At 48.6% G+C, this 26,955-nt stretch overlaps 1 protein-coding gene across 6 annotated transcripts in view; it reads left to right on the forward strand.

Annotated features, from left to right (window-relative positions):
- The first annotated feature begins 376 nt into the window (after positions 1–376).
- The window catches only part of IQSEC3 (IQ motif and Sec7 domain ArfGEF 3), a 102,082-nt gene continuing 75,503 nt past the window's right edge, over positions 377–26,955 (forward strand). For 5 of the 6 annotated variants that reach the window (XM_082738022.1, XM_082738024.1, XM_082738026.1 and 2 more), the window contains exon 1: positions 432–1,073. In XM_082738022.1, coding sequence (XP_082594148.1) covers positions 526–1,073 — 548 coding nt within the window. In that variant the 5' untranslated portion in view covers positions 432–525. Of the gene's footprint in view, positions 1,074–26,955 lie in introns of all 6 variants that reach the window. The other variant, XM_082738021.1, reaches the window with a different exon arrangement.

Here is a 26,955-nt window from a genome sequence, read left to right on the forward strand (position 1 = left end):
CTTTCAGAGTCCCATGACTTCCTCGTTTCAAATATATTTCTCTTCCCTTTGCCACCTTCTCCCCCCTCCCCTTCTCCCGGCCTCTTCCTCTTCTTTTCCTCTTTCCTTATCTGCTTTTCTTCTTCTACCCATCCCACGGCACTCCCCCAGTACCGCTAAGTCCACCTCACCCGCTTTCTTTTGGTCTCCCGATTTATCTATCTCTGGTCCCCTTCGTTTATCCTGCTCCCCTATCCACTCCCTCGCTCATCTCCCTTCTCTGTCAGCCCTGCAGGAACCTGAGACTCCTCACGAAGCCTGGAGGTGGGAGGGTGGGTGGGTGGACCCTGGCGCGGCGGTCCCGCCCCTCGGTGCGTGTGTGAATGTCTGTGTGGCCATGACGCGGCGCCGGCGGCGGCGGGGAGGGAGGTTGGGCCCGCTGGAGAGGAAGGCGAGCGGATTGCTGGGGCTGCTCGGCTCCTGCGCGCCCTCGCGCTCCCCGCCGCCCGCCGAGGCGCAGGCAGGGCGCAGGCGGCGGCGGGCGGCATGGAGAGCCTGCTGGAGAACCCGGTGCGTGCCGTGCTCTACCTCAAGGAGCTCACGGCCATCGTGCAGAACCAGCAGAGCCTCATCCACACCCAGCGCCAGCGCATCGACGAGCTGGAGCGGCGGCTGGACGAGCTAAGCGCCGAGAACCGCAGCCTGTGGGAGCACCAGCAGCTGCTGCAAGCCCAGCCTCCGCCCGGGCTCATCCCTCCGTCGCCAGCCCTGCCGCCTGCCACCCCGGCCACCGCTGCCGCCGCCGGGGCCCAGGAACCTCTCCAGAACCACGGACAGATCTCTCCCGCAGCGCCACAGCCCGCGCCGGAGCAGCCACCGCTTCAGCACCACGGACAGCTCCTGGCGCAGCCCCAGCCGGGCCCCAGCACCAGGGCTCACGCACCTCAGTCGCCCCACCAGCACCCAGTGGCGCCTGGGGCCGTCGCCGACAAAGACAAGGAGCGGCCCCCGAGTTGTTGCACTGCTGCTGGAACCCTCCTTCAGCATAAATCCCCCGCCGCCCTCGGCAAGGGCGTCCTGAGCAGGAGACCCGAGTGAGTGGGGAAGAAGGGAGGCGGATTGTAGTAATAGAAAGGGAAGCAAATGGGTGTAAGAAGGAGTTAAGGGGGAAATTGGGATCCCCTAAGAGTCTGAAGGACTAGGACAACCTGAAGTGAAGAGATGAGAAGATGTTTGGAGGTAGAAGTGTGTCAAGGAGATTTGGGGGGAAAGAGGGATTGATATCAGTGTTTGAGAGGTTTCAGGGGATGTTGGAGCAAAAGAGAGAATCCAGACCCTTACGGAGGGGCAAAGAAGGGAAGAAATGGGTTTTTAAGTGATTGGGGATATCAGAAACTGACAGATTTTAAAGGGGACAAGATCAGAAGGAAGTTGTGATGAAGATTACACTGAAAAAGAAAAAAGAAGAGCTGAATTTTTTTTTTTTAAGTTAAGAAGAATTTGGAAGGGAGTTTAGGTAGTAAAATTATTTGAATGGAAAGAGACAGAGGTTTGGCAAAGATGCATGTTAAGAGCTTTAAAAGGACTAGGGTCCAGGAAGAGTAGAATTGGGGTCTGAGAAAATTTAGGAGGCAGGGGATAAGGCTGAAAAGAAGGAATGATGTGAGGAGGCAGGGGTGCTGGGGATAAAGAAAGGGTGGGAGAAAACATTTCCCAGGGGAATGAGTCTAGCTCTTTCACTGATGCAGTGGGATCAAAGCCAGGAGTGGCTCTTAGAGAAAGCTTACTCTGCTGACCTGAGTGGGCATCTTTCTTCTGAATCCCCACAGAAACCAAAGGGGTGCAAAGACACAATGCACCAAGCCAATGGAGGACTCAGTTACAGCATGAGGACTCAATCTGGCTATAGCTCTTTCCCTCTGACTCAAGGAGGATTTCTGTGCAGGATGGTTGGCAATTGTGGAAGGGGAACAATGATGAGAGAGAGAGTCGGCAAACGGAGTTGTTGGCATTTGGGTGTTTAAGTCTCTCTCTGTTATAGCTGGTGACTGCATTCTTGTTTCCACTTGGTTATTTGGTGATATTAGGAATCTCATGTTGGGTCCTGAGAGAAAGATACTCATTAGCCCCCAGTGAGGGACTCTAGGACCTCAAGATCTTTCTTTACTTTCAATGTCAATGAACCAGGGACATGGGAAGAAGAGATGAAAGAGGACTGGAATGTTCTCTCCTCTGTATTGGGCAGGCTGTGACATATCAGCTTCCTTCCTCTGAGTATACAGGTGATGGGAGAACTGCATGGAAGAACGGCTCAGGGGAAATCAGTACCTAGTCAGCACCTGACACTGACAATGGTGATGTTACAGGAGGAGGTGGGTGGGGGTAGCAGGGAGGAGAGCCAAGAATCTCATCTCATCTAGTCTCTGCATGTTTCAAGTCTGCAGATACTTGTGGGGATTTGGTGTATTCCTTCAAAACTCATTTTCTCCTCATATCTATGTAGTTAGAGAAGTTGGGGAAGGATATGTTAGCTCATAGAGAGTAGACTTGACTGGAACCATGGTCTCCTAGGGGTGAAGACCCAGGATGATCTGACTTGGCAGACCTATAGCAATTGCGTCAAGCCCCCCAAAGGTGCAGCCTTCTTCCCCAGCTCCCCCAATGGCTCATCTGTCCTTTTTTCAGTTTCAGTTTTCTTTCCTTGTCTGACATAAAAAGCAGAAAGTCAGGTTTCCCTCAGTGCCCAGGATTCAATAAGACAATGTTCTTACAAGGTATTATGTGGCTTTCCCCTAAATAGGGGGGAAAGACCTATTTCATTTGTTTTTCTGGGGGTTGCTACAGCTTCCTGATAATTATGATTCTTCACCTGCTTCCTCTCCTCATGCCCTTTGGTATCTCCTTTCTCTTCCCCACATTCTCTGCATCTCTTCAGGGAACCATGAGCAAAAAGGGTTGAGGAAAGATCATTTTTTCTAGGAAAAGGAATTTGTTGTGGCCCCCAAAGTAGCTTGAAGAGCCCCAATTCTTCTGCCCATAGCATCTTCATCTTTCCTTCTCCTTTGTCCTGTTTTTGCTTCCCATAGGAGCAAAACAAAAATAAGAAATAATTAGAATGGTAGAGGAGAGTGAAAGTTGTTAAAAATCTCTCACCTAGGAAGTTGTGCCAGGCACTAAGAGGTTAATACCCCAAGTAGCCCCCTCCTTCCTCCAGCTCCTCCAGTGTCTCCCCTTGCTCGGAGCCTGGACACCAAGAGATGGAGAGAGCATCTTACCTCCTGCCTGCAACACTCTCTCCCCTTGGATGTGAAATCATGGACATCTTGGCTGGCTGAACACCTTTTGTGCCTTTTGTGCCACTCATTCCTCCCCACTGTTTCGCTGAACTTCAACCCAAGTTTCCCCCACAGAACCTCAGTAATGACTCACTGTTGCTGATTACATTTGACCCCATCTAGATTCTACCCCTGATCCCCATTTTTTATGGCTATTCTCCTCTGCCCATATCTCTCAGTGGTGCAAGGCTGGATGCAACCAGCAGGCAGAGATCTTTACGGGTAGAGTGAAGTGAGGAGAGGAAGAACAGAGCCAGCAGCCCTCTCCTTGATGTTTCTTCTGGGGAGCTCCCTGCTGAATCAGTTCTCTACTGGGCACGCTGAAGTAAGAAGAAGACATGGCAGATGAGGTCTTCTGATCATAATTTTACTGAAATCCTTTCTCATTTTTTACTTGCCCTTCTCTGGCCTCATTATAGTAAAGATGGGGCCCTGGGGAGGTTGCTGAGGGTTGGGCGAGGGTTACATGGGGCCAGGCATTGTGTTAGACGCATTATCTTCCCACACAGTTTGTCTCTTGTACCCAGAGCTCCTCTTCCTGCCCAAATCCAGGAGAAGCAAGAGCCCTGGGGAACCTGGGCCCAGGAAACAATGCATCATTTAATTGTCTTCAGATCTGCATTATTATGCAGCCTTGCCTCTCCCTCTTCCTCTTCTTCAGCTGAGAATGATAGGAAGGTGGTGGCCTTAGAGGTCAGGCCAAGGAAGTGACGATGAAGGAGTGGGTGAGTGCAAAGATATCACGGAAGAAAGACGCTGGAGGGGTTAACGTTCTTTCTCTGCATGCTTCCTGGCTTTTGCTAAGCTCCAGCCCCCACTGCTTTTGCCTCTTAATGAAAGCAGCTATCTAGCTTCCTCCTCTTTATTTTTTCAATCAAGGCTCACAGCATCTACAGAATTGATTATCCCTTTCCTGGCTGGAGTCAGAGCCTCAGCCTGATCTGGCAAAGCCTACTTCGTGCCGTGGAAGCACATGACCCTACCGGAGGCTACTGGCTTCCCTGGGACCACAGCTTCTCTGTCTGAACACGTATGCCCACCCAGCCAGCCATGCATTTACAGCCCATGTTCTCCAGCCCGAGGCAGGGGATTACTGGAGGCTGGATAAGATTCTTGAATTATAATTCACATTCAGCTCCTACTCCAAACCCCCCACCTCCAAGTAGTCAGGAAGTCTGAATGGCTCAGTAGCTCCTGTCCTCTCCTCTCTTCCTTTGTCCCTCATCTTCCTCTTCTACTTTCTCTTCCTCCCTACCTTTCCCCTTCTCTTTGTTCTTCCTTCTCTCTTTCCCCTTTCTTCTCTCCCCTCAAACTCCTTTTCTCTCCCATATTTTCTTCCTCCTATCTCTCCTTTGATTCCACTTCCGCAGCCCAGTGAAGTCTCCTTTAAGCTGCTCTCACCCTTTAAGCATAAAACAAATCTTGGGTCACTTTTTGAGTTCCACGGTGTCATAATGACTGCAGGCTGAAGGACAGACAATCATTAGATGCGCCTTTTAGCCTGTTGTCTAAAATGCTGATTGGAGCAGGTGTCTCTGTCCTCACTGAGTCAGGCTCGTCCGCCTAGAGATGGTGGCTCCTATGTGGCCCATTCTGAGAGCTACTAAGAGAGTGTAAAGGTCTGTCTGTCAGTGGAAAACCAGGAAAGAAGCAAGCAGTCTCTGTCGACATACCTGAAACATATATCTAGAATCATCCAAGCAAGTGTAAGCAGATTGCTGCTCAGTCTATCAGAACAGAACAAGGTGACAAGGAGGAGCATACTGAGAGCCCAGAGAGAAGGTTTTCTTGGTTGGAGTCAAGGGTTTATGTCAGGAGGAGTAAGGGCCAAGGGCAGCTGGAAGGAGGATGGAGACCCAGAGATTCATCTCATGACCTGTACTGCATATGCATATCGTTCCATCTTCGGACAGTACAGTACCCCCAACCCTAATCACTTCCCACCAGGCTAAACCCTATCAGCAGAGTAAGAAGAGCCTTAACACTCAGAGTCCTTGTCTACCTGTGGCTGGAAGGCCTGCTTGCTGAAGAAGCACCATGAAGGCCAGTGCTCACCAAACTGCCTGCCTACCCTCCTTTTCTCCTCTACCCCCAGCAAGGAGAGGAATTCCAGCTGGTAAGCTGGAAAATGGGGCCAGAAGGAAGGTTCACGGAGCGGAGGGAGTATGCATCCTTTTGCTCACCTAGAAGCTGGCACAAAGTGGGCACTTGTAAAGATTTTCTGTTCCCTGCTTGCCCAAGAGCCCAGACCTTCCTCCCTTTCATCCAAAAAGAACACAGCTCAAGAGAAACGAGTCACCCCTGCCTCTGGGAAAACCCACTGTTCTCTGTCCTCCTCACCAGCTCCCGGTGCCTTGCTCCATTCGAGTTCTCCTTCCTCACTCCAAAGCCCTTCCCGAGCCCACATAGCGAACACCATAAGGGCCCCATGAGACCATCCTGGAACATTCTCCTGTTGGCTTGAAACCCAACAAGAGGAGCAGTAGTTGGCTCTGCTGATGCAGCAGATATCTGTGTGGCCCGAGTTTCAAAGCTCACTTACGAGACAAGGCAGATGGAGTCAGGTGTGGGGGGAGAGCCAACAAAAGCGAGAATGATCCTGAAGAATAGGGGAGAGCTGGGTCCAACAGCTGGACCTGTGGTCTGGAAAGAGACTTGGATCCTGAATTTAAATCCCAGGTAAAGATTTTTAGACACACTGACCTTGCTGGGGAGCCTCAACACTTCTCACTGGGGCCCAAACATACTCTCAGTGGCCCTGGACATTAGCTAAGCAGCAGCTTGGTGTGGGGGTTCTTAGTAAGAGGTCCTGGGGACACTCTCATTGCACCTGGCAGACCCCCAAGTGCAAGGCCATCTGGCAGGATTTCCAAGCCTTGGGCCACTGCAGCACCTTCTTCCTCAGCTCCTGGAAAAGCACAAAGGGCAGGTTCTCACCCAGGCTGCAAAGGGTTTCTTGTTTTGAGGGAGGAGAGTGGCGGTCATCTCCATTTCAAGGAGTGAGGGCATTAACAAACAAAAAGGGCGAGGAGCAGTAGGAGGGAGAAATTTTTAGACTTTTCAGGCTGAAGGGAACTTAAGGAACTAAAGAATCACAGAATTTTCAAGATCTAGGTAGTTAAGAACATGGGCTTTGGAGTCAGGCATCTCTGGGTGTGAGTCCTGCTTTATCCCCTACCAGCTGTGAGATCCTATAGTCACTATTTACCTTCTTTAAGCCTCTGGTTTTTTCATTTATAAAATGAAAAGTAACATATACTTTGAAGGGTTGCTGTAAAGCTTAAAAATTAAATGGTATCATTTTAAAAATATTGTTCTGGAAACCTAGTAAGTGCTCAAGACATTGTAGCATTTCTACAGATAAAGAACCCAGGGCTCATCCCCAGTCAGACCACAATGAAAGACCTGAAACCAAGTTCAAGATCCCTTTCCTGCTTCCAAGCCAGCTTCCTACATGTGCCCTTTTCTCATCTGCCCCTCTCTTTTCGGACAGTGCGCACCCAAACTATTTCGTTTGCACGCATGCAGAGCTTACCTTCGAATACAGCCAATCAGGACAAATCCACCATCCCTTAGTGATCTGTGATGGGGTCTCACAACTTTATTGTTGAGAAATGCCTCCTTAAGCTCAACTGAAATGTCTTCTGTTGCATTTTAAGATGATTTGCACTTCTCCTAAGGACATCAAAGGGATCACCCAATGCCCCGTGGTGATAAGAATGATCTTGCCCGTTTTCTAAATGGGGAAGCCACAGTCTCCTCTAGTATATGAACCTGTCGAGGATAAAACTAAGAGGTGAGGGGAATGGAGTCTGGGCCAGGAGAATGTGTCCCAGTTCCCTGGAATGAAACCTACATGCATTTGTCCAAATTTTTCCATCCTGGGAATTTTGAAAGGGCAGCCCTGTTCTTTGCAGCTCTTTCTGAGGTTCGAAAGTTGAAAACAAAAACAAAAACAAAAAACAAAGCCCAGCAGGGTTTGCCTGAGGAAAGAACAGCCTGATGTGTTGTGGGACTTGGGGTGGTGGGTTGAGGGAGAAGGCAGGGAGGTTACGGGAGGATTCTACTTTCTCGGGTCAAGGCTAGATAAAAGAGTTTCTTCTCCTAAGACTTCCTTAGATGAAATGCCATCTAAGAAAAAACAAAAAGCAAAAAACAAAAACAGAACAGACAATGGGCTTCTGACATTCCCTCCCAGGGCGGTTGTGGCTATGAGGCCACCACAGGCAAAGGCGGCCACGGGTGGCCCTGGGAGCAGCAGAGGCCCGGGCTGCTTTGCGGTGGCCCCTTGGAATATCCCATCTGGGAGGGTTATGTAACTCTGCAGGCCCGGTGTATATGCTGAGTGGTACCTTTTGTCCCCAGCAGGCAGGCAGGCGACTGTGGACTGAGGCCACGCACGCCTGTCCGAGCGCCTCCCCATGCTCTGTGCCGGCACTGGGCCCTTCCCTCCAGGCCACAGTTGCAGGGGTGGGAGCGCTTTTGGAGCTGGGCTAAGGTCCTCCAGCCCCGCTGGGAGGTCAAGCAAAGGTCAGAGCTGGAAAGGTACGAAAAGGGCCGTGGCTCCAAACTTACTGTGGCACGTGAGGCAACTATGGCTGGAGAGAGAAGTGACTGGTGTTTCCAGATGAGTTAGTGGTGGAAAGAGACCTAGAACTCTTCCCCTGGTGCACTTGACATTATCCAGTGACGGGCCCCTGTAGCTGGTCAGGACTGTCCCGTGGATGTACGGGGCCAGACCTACAGCTAGTTATGGGAACTCAGGGGTCCCAGGGAGGTCTCTACCTTCCAGAATAGCTCGCCTCTGCCAGAAATTCCACAATTAGAGATTCCTTTCAATACTTCAAGTTTATCCCCCTTGTTAAGATGCAAATTCTCCTAGGACAGGAGAAAAACAACACATTTAGCTCTATCATCAGCCTTTACACTTCAGCATGAAAGAGTTCTGATGTGAGCAGTGTCCGAGAAAGGATTTGATAAGGGAGGGGGGGTGCCATGGCGGCACTGGTTGACTAAGAGACAGAGCAGGAGGCTCAGAAGGAGTGGAAAGGTTCACAGGGGAGGCTGTTGAAAACCTAAATGATTTTTATCTCTGCCATATTTTGCAGGGATTTGGAATTGCCTGGCCTGGACCTGGCAAGCTGAATGGCAGGGGGACCCAGGGCACTCCCACATTGGCTTGCCTTGGAAAAGTGATTATCTTGGCTGTAGAAGGGATACTTGCCCAATGAGCTTCATGGGTAAAAATCATTCGGCAGGAATTTAAGGAGCATCCTGATACGGGGTAATCTCTTTTGATCCTTTCTAGGATCTTAGAATAATTCTCTAGATGGCAAAATTTCACACGATTCTATTGGGGTCTGCTGTGAGGTTGGGAAGAGGTGGGTGAGAGCATTAACAGGTGGTAGAGGTTGGGGTTACCTGGGCCTGGAGAGAATGGGGGATGAGGGGCTAACTCAACATCTAGTAGGAGCTTGATAAATACTGCTTGAAGAAACAATCTCCTAATATGTAGGTCCCAGGCAGGCTCAGCAATCACTGGGTGGAGGGAGGTAGCATAAGGTGTCCAGGCTGAAGAAGATCTCAGCTGGAGGGAATCTCTACTGGGGGAGGAGGTTGTGCTTAGTTAGGCCCCAAAGCCCGGAGTCTGCAGCTGAGCACAAGAGAGAAGCTGGATGAGAGGCTCAGCTCTTAAGGCCAGCTGGGGAGTGAGGGCCACATCAGGGCTTCTCCCACCCCAATCCTCTCCATGAGCCTGCAAAGGTCTCCTCTCCCTCTGCCGCCAGCCTCTAACCCTAGACCAGTCCAGTCCTTCGTGTGGGAAACCGTGTTAAGGATTAAGCATGAGAAAGCCCTTTGAGTATTTCATCTCAGTGACCCTGCCCCAGGCCCATGGCCTTGTCAGAAGCTTGAACCAGGAATAGGCAATCGGTCTATGATGATGGGAAGGAAAGGAAGCCCAAGATGTGGCCATGTCTCCAGGTGGAAACAGAAGAGAGAGAGAACTGGATTCTGGCCTGAGGGATGAAACAGGGACCAGCCTCAGGCTCCAGGCCTCTTACTCCTATTTCTTGACCGGGCAGTGTCAGCTCTGTTCAGGGAAATGTCAGGACCCCGAAGGGAGGGTGAGCAGGTGTGTATAAGCATCAGATGTGTTCATGGTTACGGCTGTGCAGAGGTGAATGTGTTACTAGGGGTGGGGGAGAGGGATCACAGCACACACCATAAAAAGATGTGTGGACCTTATGGCAAAACTCAGCATAGGTCTTCCTTCTGCTTCCCCATGACTCCATGGTCTGGTTACACAGTTAGGACTCTGGGTTCTCTCTCCTTTCTCTGCATGACTCATTTCATCTCTCTTGGCTAGACAGTTCCTTCTGGGTCTTCCCCTCTGTAAAATGGGGCGAGTCTACATGCTCGCTGCAGGTGTGAAGGGGACCAGGTTTCTGGAAGCTGCCAGCTCCTGGGAAGAAGGTTGCCTGAAGGGTGGGCAAGGGCAGGGGTCAGGAATCAGAGACTCTCTATTAAGGTATTGTGTTTGGAAGCTCAGACACCCAGCAGCAGGGGGATGCATGGAAAGCTGCGCTGTGGTTTTCCCTGGACCAGAGTTGGCCTATCTCTGGCCAGGGAGTGGCACCATATGACCTATCTGGGCTCTGGAGCTGTCAGGTTCTACCAGCTGTCTCCCTGCTATGAGGAATGCACTCCCACCCCAGGCAGAGAGGCAAGGGAATTCCACAATCTCTTCCTTGATAAATGATTCCAATGCACCACAATTTTCATTCAACACATGAATTCAACACAATGATTATTTTAAAACGGCAACAGCGACAAAAACTCTACAAAGCGGTTGGGAAGCTCTTGCTTCTGTCTAGTTTCAGTGTATCCTGGCATAGTCTGGTCTTTACAGAGATGTCCCGGATGCTTCCAAATTGGCTAGGTTGGCATCTTTGACATTCTTGGGGCTATTTCCCTCCTATGAGCCAGTCATGGAAGGCTAAAGGGAATTCCAGAACTAGGCAGGTCCCTGACCCAGAAGCCAGGCCCCTCAGTCCTGGTGGCTGTACCATCCTCACAGACCCCAAATGTAAGCTTGGTGCAAACCTCTCCCTTTCTCTGGGCCTTGATCTCCCCCCGATCAAGGGGGCACCATCACTCTTTGCCCCACTCTTGGACTGTCTCCCCTAGACTCACTAAGTCCACGAGAGGCAGAGTTGTTGAGAGGTTGCGGCAGCATCAAGGACCTGGCTTAGACTTACGAAGTGACTTCCGAATGGTAAGAGCCTTAGGAAGGGAGGTCAGGATCAGGGACAAAGGGAGAATTCACGCTCCCTTTCAAAAAAAGAGAAAGAGAGAGAGAAAGAGACCCCTGCAATGTAGGGTGGCCCTGCCCTGCAGGTGGGGGAGGGACAAGGTGAATTCTGTAGAGGTTTCCAGCTTTAAAGCACGCCAGGAAGTTCCACCGGGTTCCCTCCGGACTTCGCGTGACAACTGGGAGCAGGCTGGAAGGGAGAAGTCGGGAACCAGGAACCCCTCGCTCGGAAAGCCTGGGGAAAGCCCTTCCTCCCCTGGCCGCTTCCCCGGGGGCTTCTCAGCGGGGAGGGTGCGCGCAGCCGGGCTTTCGGCTGCGTGGGCGACTTGGCGAGCTGTTCACAGCACGGTGGAACCTCCGGCCCCCGCACCGCGCCCGCCCTGCGCCGAGCTCCACGCTCCCCCGCGGGGGCGGGCACCCCGACCGGGGGAAGCCGCGCCTGCCCCCCCACCCCGCCCCGCCTCCCGCGCGCACGCGCCCCGCGCCCCCGGCCCGCCCCCGCCCGGCGCATTGCTGCTGAGTCACCCGCTCCGGAGGCGCAGCCTTGGCACCTGTGCGCTCGGGCTCGGCCGCGCCCGCCACACCCCCGCCCCCTCCGCCCGCCTTCCGGAGCCCCCGCCGGGCTCGCGCTGCGGGCCTTCGCTGGGCCGCCCCGCCCCTCTCCCTTCTGGCTTCGCCCCGCGCCTCGACCCATATTTCGAGTGCGGCGGTTCCCCGCGGTCCGGCCCCGCCCCAGCCCCACGGCCTCCTCCGACTGCTCCCGGCGTGCGCACCGCCGCCCGCCCACGGCGTCTGGGAGCGCCCCCCGGCGCCGCTGCCGCCCGCGCCTTCTCGCGAGCCAAGGGGGGAGGTCGGGGCCTCCGTGCTGCGTCACCACCCGGCCGCTGCTGCTCCTGCCGCCGCCGCTGCTGCCTGCCCCCAGCCCCAGACTTGGATCACTCCACGCCCCCTTCCCCTCTGGCGCGGATCCTTTCCCAGCCCTCCGTAGGCCCCAACCCAGGTTGGTGGGCGTGCATTCACCTGGGGGAAGAAGGAGAGAAGAAGGCATGGGTGACTTCGGGGATCAGGCCGGTGTCACCTAGGTCCAGCTTCTACACAGCATCCACCTCCCCTGGGTACAAGCCTCCCTCGTACCCAGACACGTGGGCAAGAGAATCCCAGCTGTATCTCAGCCTTTCCATGGTTTATATTGTATTTTATAGAATCACTTAGCCTTAGAATTCTGGCGCAACCTATGATGAGGCATAATCGTTCAGAAAGTGGCACTGGGTTTGAACCCGCACTCGGTCACGTGCTCGCTGCCATACTCAGCAGTGACAGTCTTGGTTTTCTCATCTGAAACGGGGATGCGCATACTCCTAACCTAGTAGGACTGCAGGGAAATAAAGAGGTCAGGCCAAAAAAGCGCCAGGCAAGGCGAGTGCCTGCGGGCAGTGAGCACTCAAGGAGGTATATTAGTTGCTGTTCTTTGGGGACCTTCGAGGCCAGAAAGTGCTTTTCGAAGGTAGAGGGCTCTCTTCCTTATTCCCCTTGTCTTCCAGAGGGCTCAGAATAGAAAGACTTCTCATTGACAATCCCTCCAACCCACTTATTCCCACTGTCACCCCCCAGAAACCACCTCCCCAGAAAAGTTAACGAATTCTCATGCAACCTCCCAGGGTTATTCTATGTGCCTTCAAGCACACACACACACACACACACACAAATATATGTATATATTTGTGTTTATGTGTGTGTATTATCTTTTACACAAATGACAGTAAACTACATGCTGTTCTACACCTTGCTTCCCCCCCCCCCCAATAATCTGTCTTGGTGATCCTTCCATATGCAGTATAAAGAAAGCTGCCTCATTCTTTTTAATAGCTGTGAAGTAGGCCATTGGCTGTGAATCTAGGTTCCTTCTTGCCTACTGAGAGTTTGGAAGGCAAGCTCTGGGTAGCCCAGCCGTGTAATCATTCGGAGGTGTTTCTCTGAGGGGTGGGTGGGTAGGCAGGCATGACCTAGGAGTTCCATTTGAACTTGGCCCTCCAGTTGCTGAGGTGTGCTCCTGCAGCCTCCTCCAGACACAGATCAGTTGCCATAGAAAGAAGACTCCGGAAACGTGCCTTCTTCCTTGAAGAGTCTTCGCCACTCTTTTAGCTTGGCTTCCTTTGTTGCCCATAGACATCAAGGTTGGGGGAGCTGCCAAGGTATATAGTTTCCTTCCCACCAGCCAAAGATGAGTCCGAAAACACCACCCCTTTCAGGAAGTCTTCCTGAACTGATCTGAGGAGGAAACTGAGTTTCCCATTACCTTTCCCCCTACTTCCCACCTCAGGCTGAGCCTAATCCAGGCCTGGCTAAGAATGAAGTCAATTCTTTATTCCTTGGTTTAAAAGTGCTTATTTTCTTCTCTGTGTAAGTATGTAGTCATGATATGTCTGTTCTTCCACCTAACAAATACTCGGTCGTCTACCATGAGCCCATTCCTACTGTTCCAGGCACTGGGGTACAGTAGTGAACAAAAAAAAAACCCCTCAACTCTCGTCAGGAAGCTGACAGAAAAAAAAATCAGCAAGATTAAGAAAGAGAACATGGGTTACATCTGATGGGGTGAGTGTCGTGGAGAAAAATAAAACAGAGAAGGGGACCTGGGAGTAAAGGGGAATCACAGTTTCAAACAGGGAGTCCTGGGAAGTTCTCACTGAGAAGATAACACCTGGGCAAAGACCCAGAGCCTGGGGGTTGGGGGGTCTGAGAAATCTGGGTGGGGGAGTGAGGATGGCAGAGGCAAAGCCCCCTTGAGGGACTGAGGGAACAGCCTGGTTGTTGAAGTAAGACCCGAACAGAGGGAACCGAGGGAGAATAGTCTGAGGCAAAATCAGAAATGTTGGTGGAGGGTTGCAAAGTGGGAGAGTGCAGGGGTGCAGCAAATCTTGTAAGAGATGCTACAAATGGGATCCACCAGGCTGTGTTTGGAAATGGGTAGGGATATGCTAGTTGCCACAATGGCTGGCTAGATTGAGGGGGAGGTGTCGCTCCCCCAGCATTTGGGGGCAAAGGCTATGCCAAACAGCCAATAGAGCACAGGACAGCTCCTGCAGTGAACAATGTTCTTGTCCAAAATACCAGTGTTCTTTGTTGAGACACGCTGATAGGGTCTTGACGTCCATTGTGATGAGTTTGATTTTGACTTTACGACAAACCCGGCTAAGGGGTGCTTAGATGGCTCAGTTGGTTAAGCATCTGCCTTTGGTTCAGGTCGTGATCCCAGGGTCCAGGCTCCCTGCTCAGTGGGGAGTCCACTTCTCCCTCTGCCCCTCTCCCCACTCACACGCTCTTTCTCACATAAATAAATAAAATCTTTAAAAAAAGAAAAAGAAAAATTAGGTTAAAAGGAACCTTGGCTGCTGGGTTGAGTTTCTGTTTAGAACAGCCCGAAGAGGAAGAAAGCTAGAAGCAAGGAGAGAAGACAGGACATTGTTGCAAAGTCCAGGCGAGGACCTGGGGTGGTAACAGTGAAGGTGGCTATGAGTGGTCAGACCAAGGATTAGTGTGGCATGTAAGAGAAAGGGGGATTGGATGTGAGTTCAAGAGTTTGGGCGAAAGTTACTGGAAGGGGGAGATGGGGAGATCTGGGTGGGGGGAAGATTTCAGGAGGAGTTTCAGATATGTTAAGTTTGAAATGCCTCCTATGGAATGCCTGTTGGACACTCCAGGTTGAGATGATTGGTAGGCATTTGGAATGGACTGGAGATATACATTTGGGGAGGCTTTGAAAGCCTTACTGGATGTCATCACCAAGGAGTGAGAAGACTGAAGAGGACCAGAGGTGGAGACTTAGTGCACACCGGTGTCAAGAGAAAAGCTGGAGAAGCATGTGGTGTCCTAGCAAAGAGGGGTTTCAACCAGGAGGGCAGGGACAGAGAGATAAGCCCTGGAGTAGAGCAAGGACTGGGAGAACTGCCCATCAGCCTTAGCAACGTGGAGGTAATCAATGACCTAGCTCTGATAACACAATCAGGGCAGAAGCCTGATTAATGTTGGGTTAGGAGAGAAGGGAAAAGAGACAAACCAACCAAACGTGATGGGTGGACCTTGAGCAGATCCTAATTCAGACCAACCAACTGTAAAAAGACATTTTTAAGGCAACCAGGGAAATTTGAACACCAATATTGGAGAATTATTGTTAATTCAGTTAGGCATAATAATGATCCCATTATTATATCTTTTTAAAGTTCTTACCTGTTAGAGATACATTCGAGCTAAAATAATCTAAAATAGGGTATGTTTTAAAATACCCCAGCAAAAGATATTGGGGCAGGAGATTAGTAAAATGCATGTTTGAAATTTCCCTAATAAGTGTAAGGATGAGAGAAGGAGAGGAACTGCAGACAATGAGTGCAGAAAACTCTTTGATGAATTTTCCTATAAGGAAGAGTAAAGGAGCAGGTTGATAACTGGAGGGAGCCCTGAGTTCAAGAGAGAAGATTGTTCTGGAAGGTGGGAGGAATAGCACATGTGTTTCCATCAGCATGATGGGCAACTCCACTTGCAGACCGTCTGCCACAGAAAGTCCTATAGGGAAACTGAGGAAGGTGGCATCACTGACTAGAGAAAAGTCACAATAACTTAATGAAGCAAATATTTTATCATGAGCTTACACTGGGCAAGGACTGTGTTAAGTGATTTATAAGCTTCTCTTGATACGTGTTCTGATACCCACTACAGCTGCGGGGTGGGGCATGAGGAGGTTAGGTGACTCGAGGTGGTGCCCACATTCAAGCCCTAGCAGGGTGATTGCGACAGTTGGTGTCTTCACCTCCACTCTCCACTGCCTTCCCCCAGACGATGCGGTAACATGCATCGGGCGGCCAAGAGAAGTTTTTCAGAATGCACTTGCTGTGGACTTCGCCTTGGAGACTGTCATTCACTTGGGAGTTAGTGGAAGGAGGGTGACCAAGGGTATTTACATGAAGGGCTCAGAATGCTGCTCCCTAAGAACCATTAGCATAGATCGGCCCAAGCTCACTCATTTATCAACATGCATACACAAATATTCACATGAGTGCTGTGAATAATTAGACTAGCTGGGGGCTGGGAAAAATGAAAATATAATGAGCTATGCTGTACAGGAGCAACGAAGTGGAGAGAGGGGAGCTCAGTACCTTATTGTTATTTAAGGATGGAAAATTTATTTAGGTTCCTCAAGGGCTCGAGTCCTATCTATACGTTCATTAGCCGGTAGTTATTGAGCACCTACTGTATGTCAGGCTCTGCTGTAGGTGCTGGGGATTCATGGCCAAAGACTCTATCATCGTGCAGCTCACGTTCAAGAGAAGACAGATATTAAACAAGACTATATGTGCATATAAATTCATAAGGGCTCAGAGGGAAAATAAGGGGATGACGGGGGGGGGGAGATGGTTTTGGTAGGCAAGACCTCACCTAGGAGGTGACATTTAAGCAGAGAGATTAAGTAAAGCTAGGGACAGAGCCACATGAAGATACGAAGGGAAAACATCCTGTGCAAAGGCCCTGGGGCTGGAAGAAATGGATGTGTTCAAATAATATAAGAAGGAAAGTGTGGCCAGAAGGCAAGGGAGTGGAGGAAGTGGGGTTGGAGGTTAAGATGGGCCTTCCAGAAGAATCTGTGGAGTGGGAGGCTAATAGGAAGTCATAGGGGCAAAACTTTAGACAGGGCAGTGATGCAATGCCCTACTTTGGAAATCAGAGTGGGAGGTTCAAAAGGCAGAAGAGGGAGGGGATTTCAGCAGAGAGAGTTCTAGAGTGCCGTTCACAGTCATCTGCTATTCACCCATTCATTTTGTCTTTCAACAGCATGTACTCATTTCTGCTGTGTGCGAGGCATTTATGTACATCTATCATCTCATTTGATTGACACACTCCTGAAGGGAAGGTATTATTATCCCTCATTCACAGATGTGGTGACTGAGGCTCAGAGATGTTGAGGTGGCCCGCCCAAGGTCACACAGTAAAGTGGGGTCTTCAAGTGCCTCGTGCAAGCTTCAGCCTCTTATACCCAGACATAGCTTTCTCCACTCTAGGGGAGTCTTCTGCAGTGTGGGAAGTGTCTGCCCTCAGCAAGGTCCGATCAGGAACCTGGCTCAGTGTTCAGGGACAAAAAGGTTGATGGCACCATGCCCATGTGACAGTTGTTCATGTTGCTGCAGCTCTGAACTTGGCCTTTGGCCCGCTCCTCTCCGTCATGCCAGGCAGGACTGGGCTAGAGGACTGGCCGAATGCCACCCACATGTAGCCACAGATGGAGGATTTGTAGGTCCCCATGGGACATCATATCCTTCCAGGGCCCACGTGGTCAGGAGGTGGTACAACATCCTTCATCTCGATTCTGTGTGTGTGTGTGTGTGTGCCTGCACGCACATGACTGCACTTGGAGGGCTGTAGATACATGTGTAATGCATGTCTCGATATCCAAGGGGGAGTGTGTGTGCATTCATGTATTTGCGTGTGCATAGGTTTGGGGAATTTCTACTAAGTGAGTGACTTGGGATGCAGTTAGGACCCATGCATTTTTATAAGGGTGCTGGATGTGTTCACAGAATGAAGTATGCGTGTTAAGGAGTGTGTACACTTAGGTGTGTGTGCAGTGAGGGGCATGTGTGTATAGTTACATGTATGAATCTTTGCTCTCCCAAACCAGTGTCTACAAACACATCGAGTATTAGTGTGTAGCAGTGGTTCCTGCTGTGGGTATGTGACTTGGGTTGGTGCATATGAACAGAGCGGCTGGCTAGGAGATAGTTGAAGTGTGTGATTGGAAACTGGCTGAGGTTGTCTGAGGTTTTGTGTTGCTGTGTAACTCTGAGTCTGACTGTGCCATGGAGGGCAAGATCAAGACTCTTCCATTCACAGCCCAGAGGCCACCTCTCCTGCACATACCTGCCATGGGGTTGTGGGACATGGCATGGAGCTAGTCTTAGCTGTGGGTTTGCAGGAGGTCATTAAGACTCCCTTAGCCTTAATTTCCTCATCAGGTATATGGCATCAATATTAACATTAATTATTGTAATTATAATATATAGCATTATGACTTTTACTACCATTATCCACTAAGACCCTTCACGGGACATTAAAAAATGTTTTGTAAATCAGAAACACTGACGAATGCAGTCATTATTATCGACCAGGATCTGCCTTCACCCTTCTGGGAAAAGCAGTGCTTGCCCACCATTGACTAAGGGTGGGAGAGTAACACCGTGCAGGCATGTTTCTCTGTGGCAGGCATGGGCTGGATGGCCCTGATCCCATCCTCTCCAGTTGGCTTTGCCCAGTAGCCAGGTACCTGTCTTCTAGGTAATAAAGATCTCTCGTAACGCAAGCTGGCATGATGCAGCCGAGTGCCCGGCTCTGTAATTCCCTCTGAGCCACCCCGCCTGGCACTGGAGCTCTCCTGGCTCCTCGCAAAGGCAGCTGGACCTCAAACAAGTAGGCTTCAAGATTGGCCACTGAATGGCTGTGGGCTTGCGGACTGGGCCACCCTGCTGGGCAGCAGGAGACTGGGAGACTGAGAGGAAGTCCCGAGGGCTCCAGGACTGGGCGCGGGGCAGGGCAGGGCGTGTGGATGGAGGAGGAGGCTGGGGCCTCGTGGTGCACTCAAGTTAGAGACCGAGTTTCCTAGTCTGAGTTAAGTTTCCCGAAGGTTACCAGGTTGATGCCGAGACTGTGTGATATTAAGCAAATATCTTGTCTCTCTGAAACTTTTCATCTGTAAAATGAAGATTTAAGTGAGGGGCGTCTGGGTGGCTCAGTCGGTTAAGCATCTGGCTTCAGCTCAAGTCATGATCTCGGGGTGCTGGAATGGAGTCCTGCGTCGGGCTCCCTGCTCAGTGGAGAGTCTGCTTCTCCCTCTCCCTCTGTCTCTCCCTTTGCCTCTGCCCCCTTACTTGTGCTCGCTGTCTCTCTCTCTCAAATAAATAAATAGAATTAAAAAAAATAAAATAAGATGAGGCAATGTCTGGAAAGGGCTCAGTACTTCTGCATAGACAGTAATGGTGGTGGACATTTCTCTGAGGCATGTACTTGTAAGGCCTTTGCTTCCATGAATGCACGTGTTTTCAAAAACATGCGGGCTTAATCCCCATTTTTCTCCAGCGCCCTCAGTCATAGGGACTCAATTCGTGCATCAAGTCATCAAACGGTATCTACTATATGCCACGAGCCAGGCTGCCTTCTGTCCTGGAGGTAGAGGAGAACGGGTCACCGGTGCTGCTCTGTCCCGAAGAGCTCATCTAGCGTAGGGAACATGCAGGGATCGGGGATACAGCTTGGGGGAGAACTGAGAGGCTGGTGTGGGAATCCAGAGGCAAGCGGGTCCAGCCCAGGCAGGGACAGGGGCAGGGGCTGAGGCCAGCGGGGCTGGAGGGCAGGCACAAGAACAGCAAGGGAAGGCTTGGCAGGGTCACGCCAAGCCTAGAGGGGCTTGGCGCTGGGCTCTAGAGGGCAGGCAGAATCTGGAGAGTGCTTGAGACTGAAGCAACCTGGGATCTCGGGATGAGGTTTCCCTCCTGTTTCCTAACAGTATAAATCAGAGCTGGATAGGGGCTGTGCCGTTCCCCTACAACATTACCGCAAGTCTTTGGAGCATGCAAACCTAGGGCCGGGCAAGGGGCCCTCTGGGTCTGGGAGCAGCAGGGGTGTACCGGCCGAGTCAGGCACAGCTCCCAACACCTTAGATATATTGGTTCATTGAGTCCTCACCATAATCCTTGAGGTAGATGCCATTAGGATCCTATTTTACCAGTGAGGAAACTGAGGCTCAGGCAGGCCAACCTGTTAACTAGAAAGTGGCAAAACCAGCTTTGGACTCTGGACTTTCCATGCCCCGAAAACCCTGTGTGGGAGCGACATTGATTTCACCCCTGCTACGTGCTAAGCATGACACTAGCATGACATTTTTTTTTCCTAAAGATTTTATTTATTTATTTATTCATCAGAGAGAGAGAGAGAGAGAACATGAGCAGGGGGAGCAGCAGGCAGAGGGAGAAGCAGGCTCCCTGCTGAGCAAGGAGCCCGACTCAGGACTTGATTCCAGGACCCTGGGATCATGACCTGAGCCGAAGGCAGATGTTTAACAGACTGAACCCCCCAGACATGGATTATCAAATCCCCCGACATGGGTTATTTTGTTGGATCTTCGCAATAACTCTATGGGGTGGTTTCCTTTATGACCCTCCCTGCTCAGAGCTGAGAACTCCGAGGCTGCAGGATGTCAGATAATCTGTCCGAGACCCCCCAGCCAACTCAGTGGAAAGGTAGTGCCTGACTGCACACCTTCCCAAACCTCAAGCCTGTTCCCTGTCCATGGAACCACGCTGCCTCCTGTGGTTTAAGGGTCCTGGATGGAATTCCTCCCTAGATCATGTGGCAACCTCACTGCTCCACACCGGTATGCTCCCGGGACCAGAGGACCTTGGGTCAAGGCTGGTTCCACCCCCTTACCAGCTGTGTGACCTCGAAGCATAACTACACCTAACCCACAAGGTGGTACCAAGGTCAAACAACGTGTCAGAAAATGCCATATAAACTGTGAAGTGCTGAAATGGAAGGAACAGACAGCCGCACTGTGTGCCCACCACCACAGTAGATGCGATAAGGAAGGCACTAGGCAACACAAGCAAAAATAAACAAGTGGGATCGCAGCAGACAAAAAAGCTTCTGCTCAGCAAAGGAAGCCGTCAACAGAGTGAAAAGGCAGCCTACAGAATGGTAGAAAATACTTGCCAATCATATGTCTGGTGAGGGCTTAATATCCAAAACATATAAGGAATTCATACAACTTAGTAGCAAAAAAACAAGCATCTGGTTGAAAAATGAGCAAGGGCGCCCAGGTGGCTCAGGCAGCTAAGCATCTGACTCTTGATTTGGGCTCTGGTCATGATCCCAGGGTCCTGGGATGCAGTCCCTCATGGGGACTCCCTGCTCAGCGGGTAGTCTGCTCTCCCTCTGTCCCCACCACCCCTGCCCCCACCACCTCTGTGTGCTTTCTCTCTCTCTCTATCGAATAAATACATAACGTCTTTTTTTTTTTTTTAATGTTAGAGATAGAACTACCATAGGATTCAGTAATCCCACTTCTGGGTATTTATTTGAAGGAAATGAAAACAGAATCAGAAAGAAATTTCCGCACACCCACGCTCACTGCAACACTGTTTGTAGTGGCTGAAGACCTGGAAACGCCCTAAGTGTCCCCCCACAAAAGAATGAATGAAGAAAGTGTGTATATCCATGGGAATATTATTCAGCCGTGAGGAAGGAGGGAACCCTGCCATTTATGATGGAACTTGGTGCTGAGTGAAGGAAGCCAGGCAGAGAAAGACAAATACTGTATGATATCCCTTAAACCACACACACACACACACACACACACACGCGCGCGCGCGCGCATGGATGCAAAGTCATACTCAGAGAAGCTGGGGGTTGGGTCTGGGGAAAACAGGGAAGGTTTGGCCAAAGGGCATGCGCTTTCAGCTCCAAGATGAAGGCCTGTGGGGTTGAAGGGAAAACAAGGTGACTACAGTTGGTAATACTGAATTGTATAACAGAATAACAACGGGAAAAAGAAGGTACCAGCCTCAGGCAGACTTTGTCCTCAGGTTAGCAAACAACGAACAGGCCCCATGCATGTGTGTGTATGTGTGTGTGTGTGTGCGCGCGTGGGGCTACAGAGACACACAGGACACGGAGTTTGCCATTTGATTGGGATATGCCACAATACATTCAGGGATTTATTTTATTTTATACCACCATTTGTTATATACCACTGTGGGCTGTGGGCTAAATTCCTCCAGTATGTTTTCTCATTGAATTCTCCCAGCTCTCCAACAAGGGACTGTTACCATGCCTTTTCCGTGGCAATAAAATAACTTGGAGGCCGGGGACCAGCCCTGGGTTCACGTCCTACCTCAACCTCTTCCTAGCAGTGTGACTCTTGACCATGTGACCAAATTTCTCTACCCATCTGTAAAATGGGAATAACAATATCTATCTCTCCGGTCTATTGTTTTATGATTATTACACATCAAGTTCCTAGCAGGCAATCAGCACTCAAAAAGTAAATGAACAAGCAAGGAGTTAGGGAGGGTTGTAACCTTCTGAGCTCTGTGGAGGGGAGCAAGGAGGACAGATGACCCTTTCCGTTAGGAAGAGAGTGTCCTGTTGTCTTTAGAAGGAAGCGTGAAAGGAGGTGGGGTCCGCTGTTTCTAGTTGGAGGAGTGGAAAACTTGCCAAATCTGCACGTAAGTAGGTATAAGCCACTTCCTTTCTCTGCCCCTGGCTGCTGGAACATCTGTAAGCATTTGCCTTATTAAGATCTTTCCAGAGCTTCCCATGGAAGACTGCAGTGGCAGATTGCAAGAGTGAGCAAAGAAAATCTACCCCTTCCTCCACGGCCCCCATGACGGGAGGAAGGGATGGGGGCCTGGGGAGGAGGCCATTGAAATGACATCCTGGTAGGTCCCCTCTTGCAATAGCGCGGTGGTTGCTGAGTGCCCCGGGGGCAAGGTCTAATAATACCAATAATAGTCATTATAAGATTTTGCATCTGTGCAGGGTTTATTATGTTTCTCCCGAGGCGGTTTCCCATTCAAAATCTTATTGAATCCCTATAATTCAGTGACATAAACGGGCAAGATTGAGAACCTCCCCTACCATGACTTGACCTTCCTGTGGGCTGACAGTAGTGAATGGTAAGCTGGGTCTCCATCTCCAGAACTTCTCAGGGGCTCTCGGCCCCAGGCCCAGCTCCAAAATTTCCCCCATTCAACCATCCCCACCCCCAGTTTTCTCATTGTCCTAGTTTCTGGCCCCCTGGACTCCTTTGGCTCAGTCATGAGCCATCTGGTCTCTGAAAATCCAACCTAGTGGTTGAAGGGAAGGAACAATCCATTATTTTTATCTGCTGCTTGGAGGGGGGGTTAATAATTAGGTGATCTGGGGCCAATGAGAGCAGGGAAGTTAGAAAAGAAATTATTCTAAAGCTTCTTGATGAAGTATCAAGATATGAGAAGGGTGAGAAAAAGATTTTGGTCTTAAAAAATCAGCCATGTTAAGGTAAAATTACATAAATGAAGCATATGAGTTTAGACAAATGTCTACAGTTCTGTAACCATGACCTCAATCAAGCTATAGAACATTTCCATCACTCCCAGAGAACCACTTGTTCCCCTTTTCAGTTTAAACTCTCGCCTCCCATATCACTGAGACTGATCTGTCACTATAGTTTTTGCCTTTTCTAGAAAATCATACAAATGGAATCACACAGCATGTAGACTTTTGTGTCTAGCTTCTTTCATTTAGTATGATGCTCTTTTGAAATTCATCCACGTTAGCACATGTATGAGTAAGCTTGCTCCTTTTTATTGCTGTGTAGTACTCCATTGTATAGATATACCACATTTTGTTTATCCATTTACCAGTCTGTGGACCTTTAGGTTGCTACCAGGTTTTTTTTTTTTTTTTTTTTGGTTTTTTGTTTGTTTGTTTGTTTTTTGCATGCATCTTTATTTTATTGATAATAATTGTCTCTATATACATTTAGAACCATGGACCATTTGTGTATGGATATATTGTTTACTCAACTTATAGACAATGATTGGCAAACATGTACTTGGACCTTCCTTGTATTAACTCTGGGCCAGCTCTGTCCCACTCCTGCTCCTCTGGCCAGGGTGCAGATTCTCGCAGAGTGGGAACCACTCATTGTAGTCATGCAACTCAAGAAATGAATATTCAAACCAAAATGTGGTATTTAACTTTATTTGTTGTATTTTATTATATTGTGGTAAGAACCGTTACCATGTGGGGGCGCCTGGGTGGCTCAGTGGATTAAGCCGCTGCCTTCGGCTCAGGTCATGATCTCAGAGTCCTGGGATCGAGTCCCGCATCGGGCTCTCTGCTCGGCAGGGAGCCTGCTTCCTCCTCTCTCTCTGCCTGCCTCTCTGCCTACTTGTGATCTCTCTCTCTGTTAAATAAATAAATAAATAAATCTTTAAAAAAAAAAAAAAAAAAAAAGAACCGTTACCATGAGATCTGCTCTCTTCAGTTTTGTTTTATAATATTTTATTTCTTTATTTGACAGAAAAAGAGAGATCACAAATAGGCAGAGAGGCAGGCAGAGCAGAGTTGGGGGGGGAGCGGACTCCCCACTGAGCAGAAAGCATGATGTGGGGCTGGATCCCAGGACCCTGAGATCATGAGCTGAGACAAAGGCAGAGGCTTAACCCACTGAGCCACCCAGGTGCCCCCATTCTCTTCAGTTTTTAAGTGTACAATATAGGCTTGTTAACTATAGGCACAAAGTTGTACAGAAGATCTCTAAAACTTATTCATGCAGAATCAAAACTTTGTGCCCACTGATTAGCAATTTCCATTCCCTCCTGCTCCCCCAACCCCTGGTAACCACCATTCTACTCTCTGAATTTATGAGTTTGACTATTTTAGATACCTTATATAAGTGGGATCGTGCAGTATTTGTCCTTCCATTTTACTTACTATTTTATTTAATATGATGTCTTTAAGTTCATCAGTGTGGTCACGTATCACAGGATTTCCTTCTTTTAAAAGTCTGAATAATATTCCATTGAATATATATACCACATTTTCTCTGTTTATCGATTGATGGACATTTATATCATTTATGAATCTTGGCTTCTGTTAATAGTGTCACACTGAATATTTGAGTGCTAATATCTCTTCAAGATCCTGATTTCATTCTTTTGGATGAATAACCAGAAGCGGGATTTCTGGATCATATGGTAGTTCTATTTTTAATTTTCTGAGAAACTTCCATACCATTTTCCATAGCAACATTTTGCATTCCCACTAACAGTGTACAAAGATTCCAATTTCCCTGCATCCTCCTCAACACTTGTCACACACATATACACATATGTTTTGACAATAGCCGTCATAACGGGTGTGAGGTGATACCTCATTGTGGTTTTGTTTTGTATTTCCCTGATGATAGGTGGCATGGAGCATCTTTTCATATATCTGTTGGCCCTATATATGTCTTCTTTGGAGGAGTGTTTTATTCAAGTCTTTAGCTCATTTTTAATCAAGGTTATTAGTATTCTTGAGTTGTAGGAATTTCTAAAAAAATACATTTTGGAAATTAATTGCTTATATGATGTTATGGTTTGCAAATAATTTCTCCAATTGAGTACATAGCCTTTTAACTCTGTTGTTTCCTTTGCTATGTAGGTGCTTTTTGGTTTAATGTAGTCCCCCTTGTCTATTTTTATTTTCATTGCCTGGGATTTTGGTGTCATATCCATGAAATCATTGCCAAGACCAACACCATGAAGCTTTCCCCCTGTGTTTTTTGTTTTGTTTTGTTTTTTTAATTTTAGGAGTTTTATAGTTTCAGGTCTTAGGTTAAGTCTATCATCCATTTTGAGTTGCTTTTGTGTACTGTAAGCTATAGGTCTAAATTCATTATTTTGCATGTGGGTATCCCCTTTTCTCAACACCATTTGTTGAAGAGAATATCCTTTCCCCATTGTGCATTCTTGGCACCCTTGTCAAAGATTAATTGAATGTATATGGGTAGAATTCCCTGTTGTTGGTGGCGGTTTTTTTCTTGCTGTCAACATTTGTTGCTCTCAATCGTTTTTTGCCAATCTATGTTTTATCTTATCTTGGGTAAATAACTAGGAATGCAATTACAGGGGCATGTGGTAAGCGTATGTTTCACTTTGTAAGAAACTGCCAGATTGCTTTTCAAAGTGTTGTACCATTTTACATTTCTGCCACAAGTGGAAAACTGTGTATAAGAGTTTCAGGTGCTCCACATCCTTTTCAACACTTGATATTGTCAGACTTTAAAATGTTGCTAATTCTAGTGGGTGTGTACTGGCATTTTATTGTGGTTTTAACGTGTATTTCATTAATAACTAATCATATCATTGATATATTTTCTTTTGTGAAGTATCTATTGCCAATATTTTGTATATTTTTCTATAAAGTTGTTTGTCTCTTTATTATTAAGTTATAAGGATTATTCTTTTTTTTAAAACAGTGTCTTTCAAAGAGAATATTTATTTTGATGAAGCCTAATTTATCAATTTTTTTTCTATGGTCTGTGCTTTTTGTGTCCTAGCTGGGAAATCTCTGCATCTTCTAAGTCACACATTTTCTCCTATGTTTTCTTCGAGAAGTTTTATAATTGTATCTGCTAATTTGGGTCTATGTTCCATTTTGTATTAATTTTTATATAAATATGGTACAGGGCCTGAGGTCCACTTTATTTTTGCATATGGATTTTCCATGGTTTCAGCACCATCTATTAAAAAAATCTATCATTTCTCATTGAATTACCTTGGTACTTTAAAAATTTATTTATTTATTTATTTGACAGAGATCACAAGTAGTCAGAGAGGCAGGCTGAGACAGAGAGGGGAAGCCGGCTTCCTGCCGAGCAGAGAGCCCGATGCAGGGCTTGATCCTAGGACCCTGAGATCATGACCTGAGCCAAAGGTAGAGGCTTTAACCCACTGAGCCACCCAGGCACCCCTACCTTGGTACTTTTACCATGAGTTAATTTATTAGAATTAATACATGTTTGAGTCTATTTCTAGCCTCTTTATTTGGCTCAATCCATCCGTATGTCCGTCCTTCTGCCATCACCAAATTGTCCTAATTTTAGTAGCTTTATTTAAAGTCTTGAAAGCACATAATGTAAGATTTACAACTTGTTCTTGTTTTTCAAAGTTGCTTTGGCTATTTTCCCACTCCCCGGGAAAAGGAGTGACCTCTGAAAAAAAAGAGTGACATTTTCCTCCTATTCATCATGTTTAGATAGAGAAGTCTTCCTGGAGGAGTTGAGAGGGGAAAAAAAAAAAAAAAAAGAGGCTGGTCTTCAGGCTCTGCCAGCCCTGGTGATGGTGGTCCCAGGATGGGTGGGGGTCAAGAAGGTGACAGGAAATGATTTTATGATTTCTCTCTTTTCCTGGAGCTCAAGGCAGGTCCTTTAGAGAGGTTCCTGGTTGTTTCATTTCAAGGACTGGTGGTTAAATCTGCTGTCTTCACCTTGGAAGAAGAGAAGGGGATTCCTCATTCAAAATTGCTCCTTTGAGATCCTGGTTTTGCCTTTTTGAGTCTCCTGCTGGGAATCCCTTGGCCAGCCTCACTTACTGCGGTGCTATACATACCATCAGTTCTTCCAAGCCACTCGACTATTTTTATGGACAAGCAGTGGAATCCTGAGTCTCAAACTGAATATAGATGTGGGAAGTTATAGGCTCACAGTCCCCCAGAACTTCAAGGGTGTGGCCCTGGCTAAAGCTTTAATTAGTTCCTGCCAGC

This window comes from Mustela nivalis, assembly GCF_964662115.1.
Source record: "Mustela nivalis genome assembly, chromosome: 7".
In the NCBI taxonomy this organism is placed as follows: domain Eukaryota; kingdom Metazoa; phylum Chordata; class Mammalia; order Carnivora; family Mustelidae; genus Mustela; species Mustela nivalis.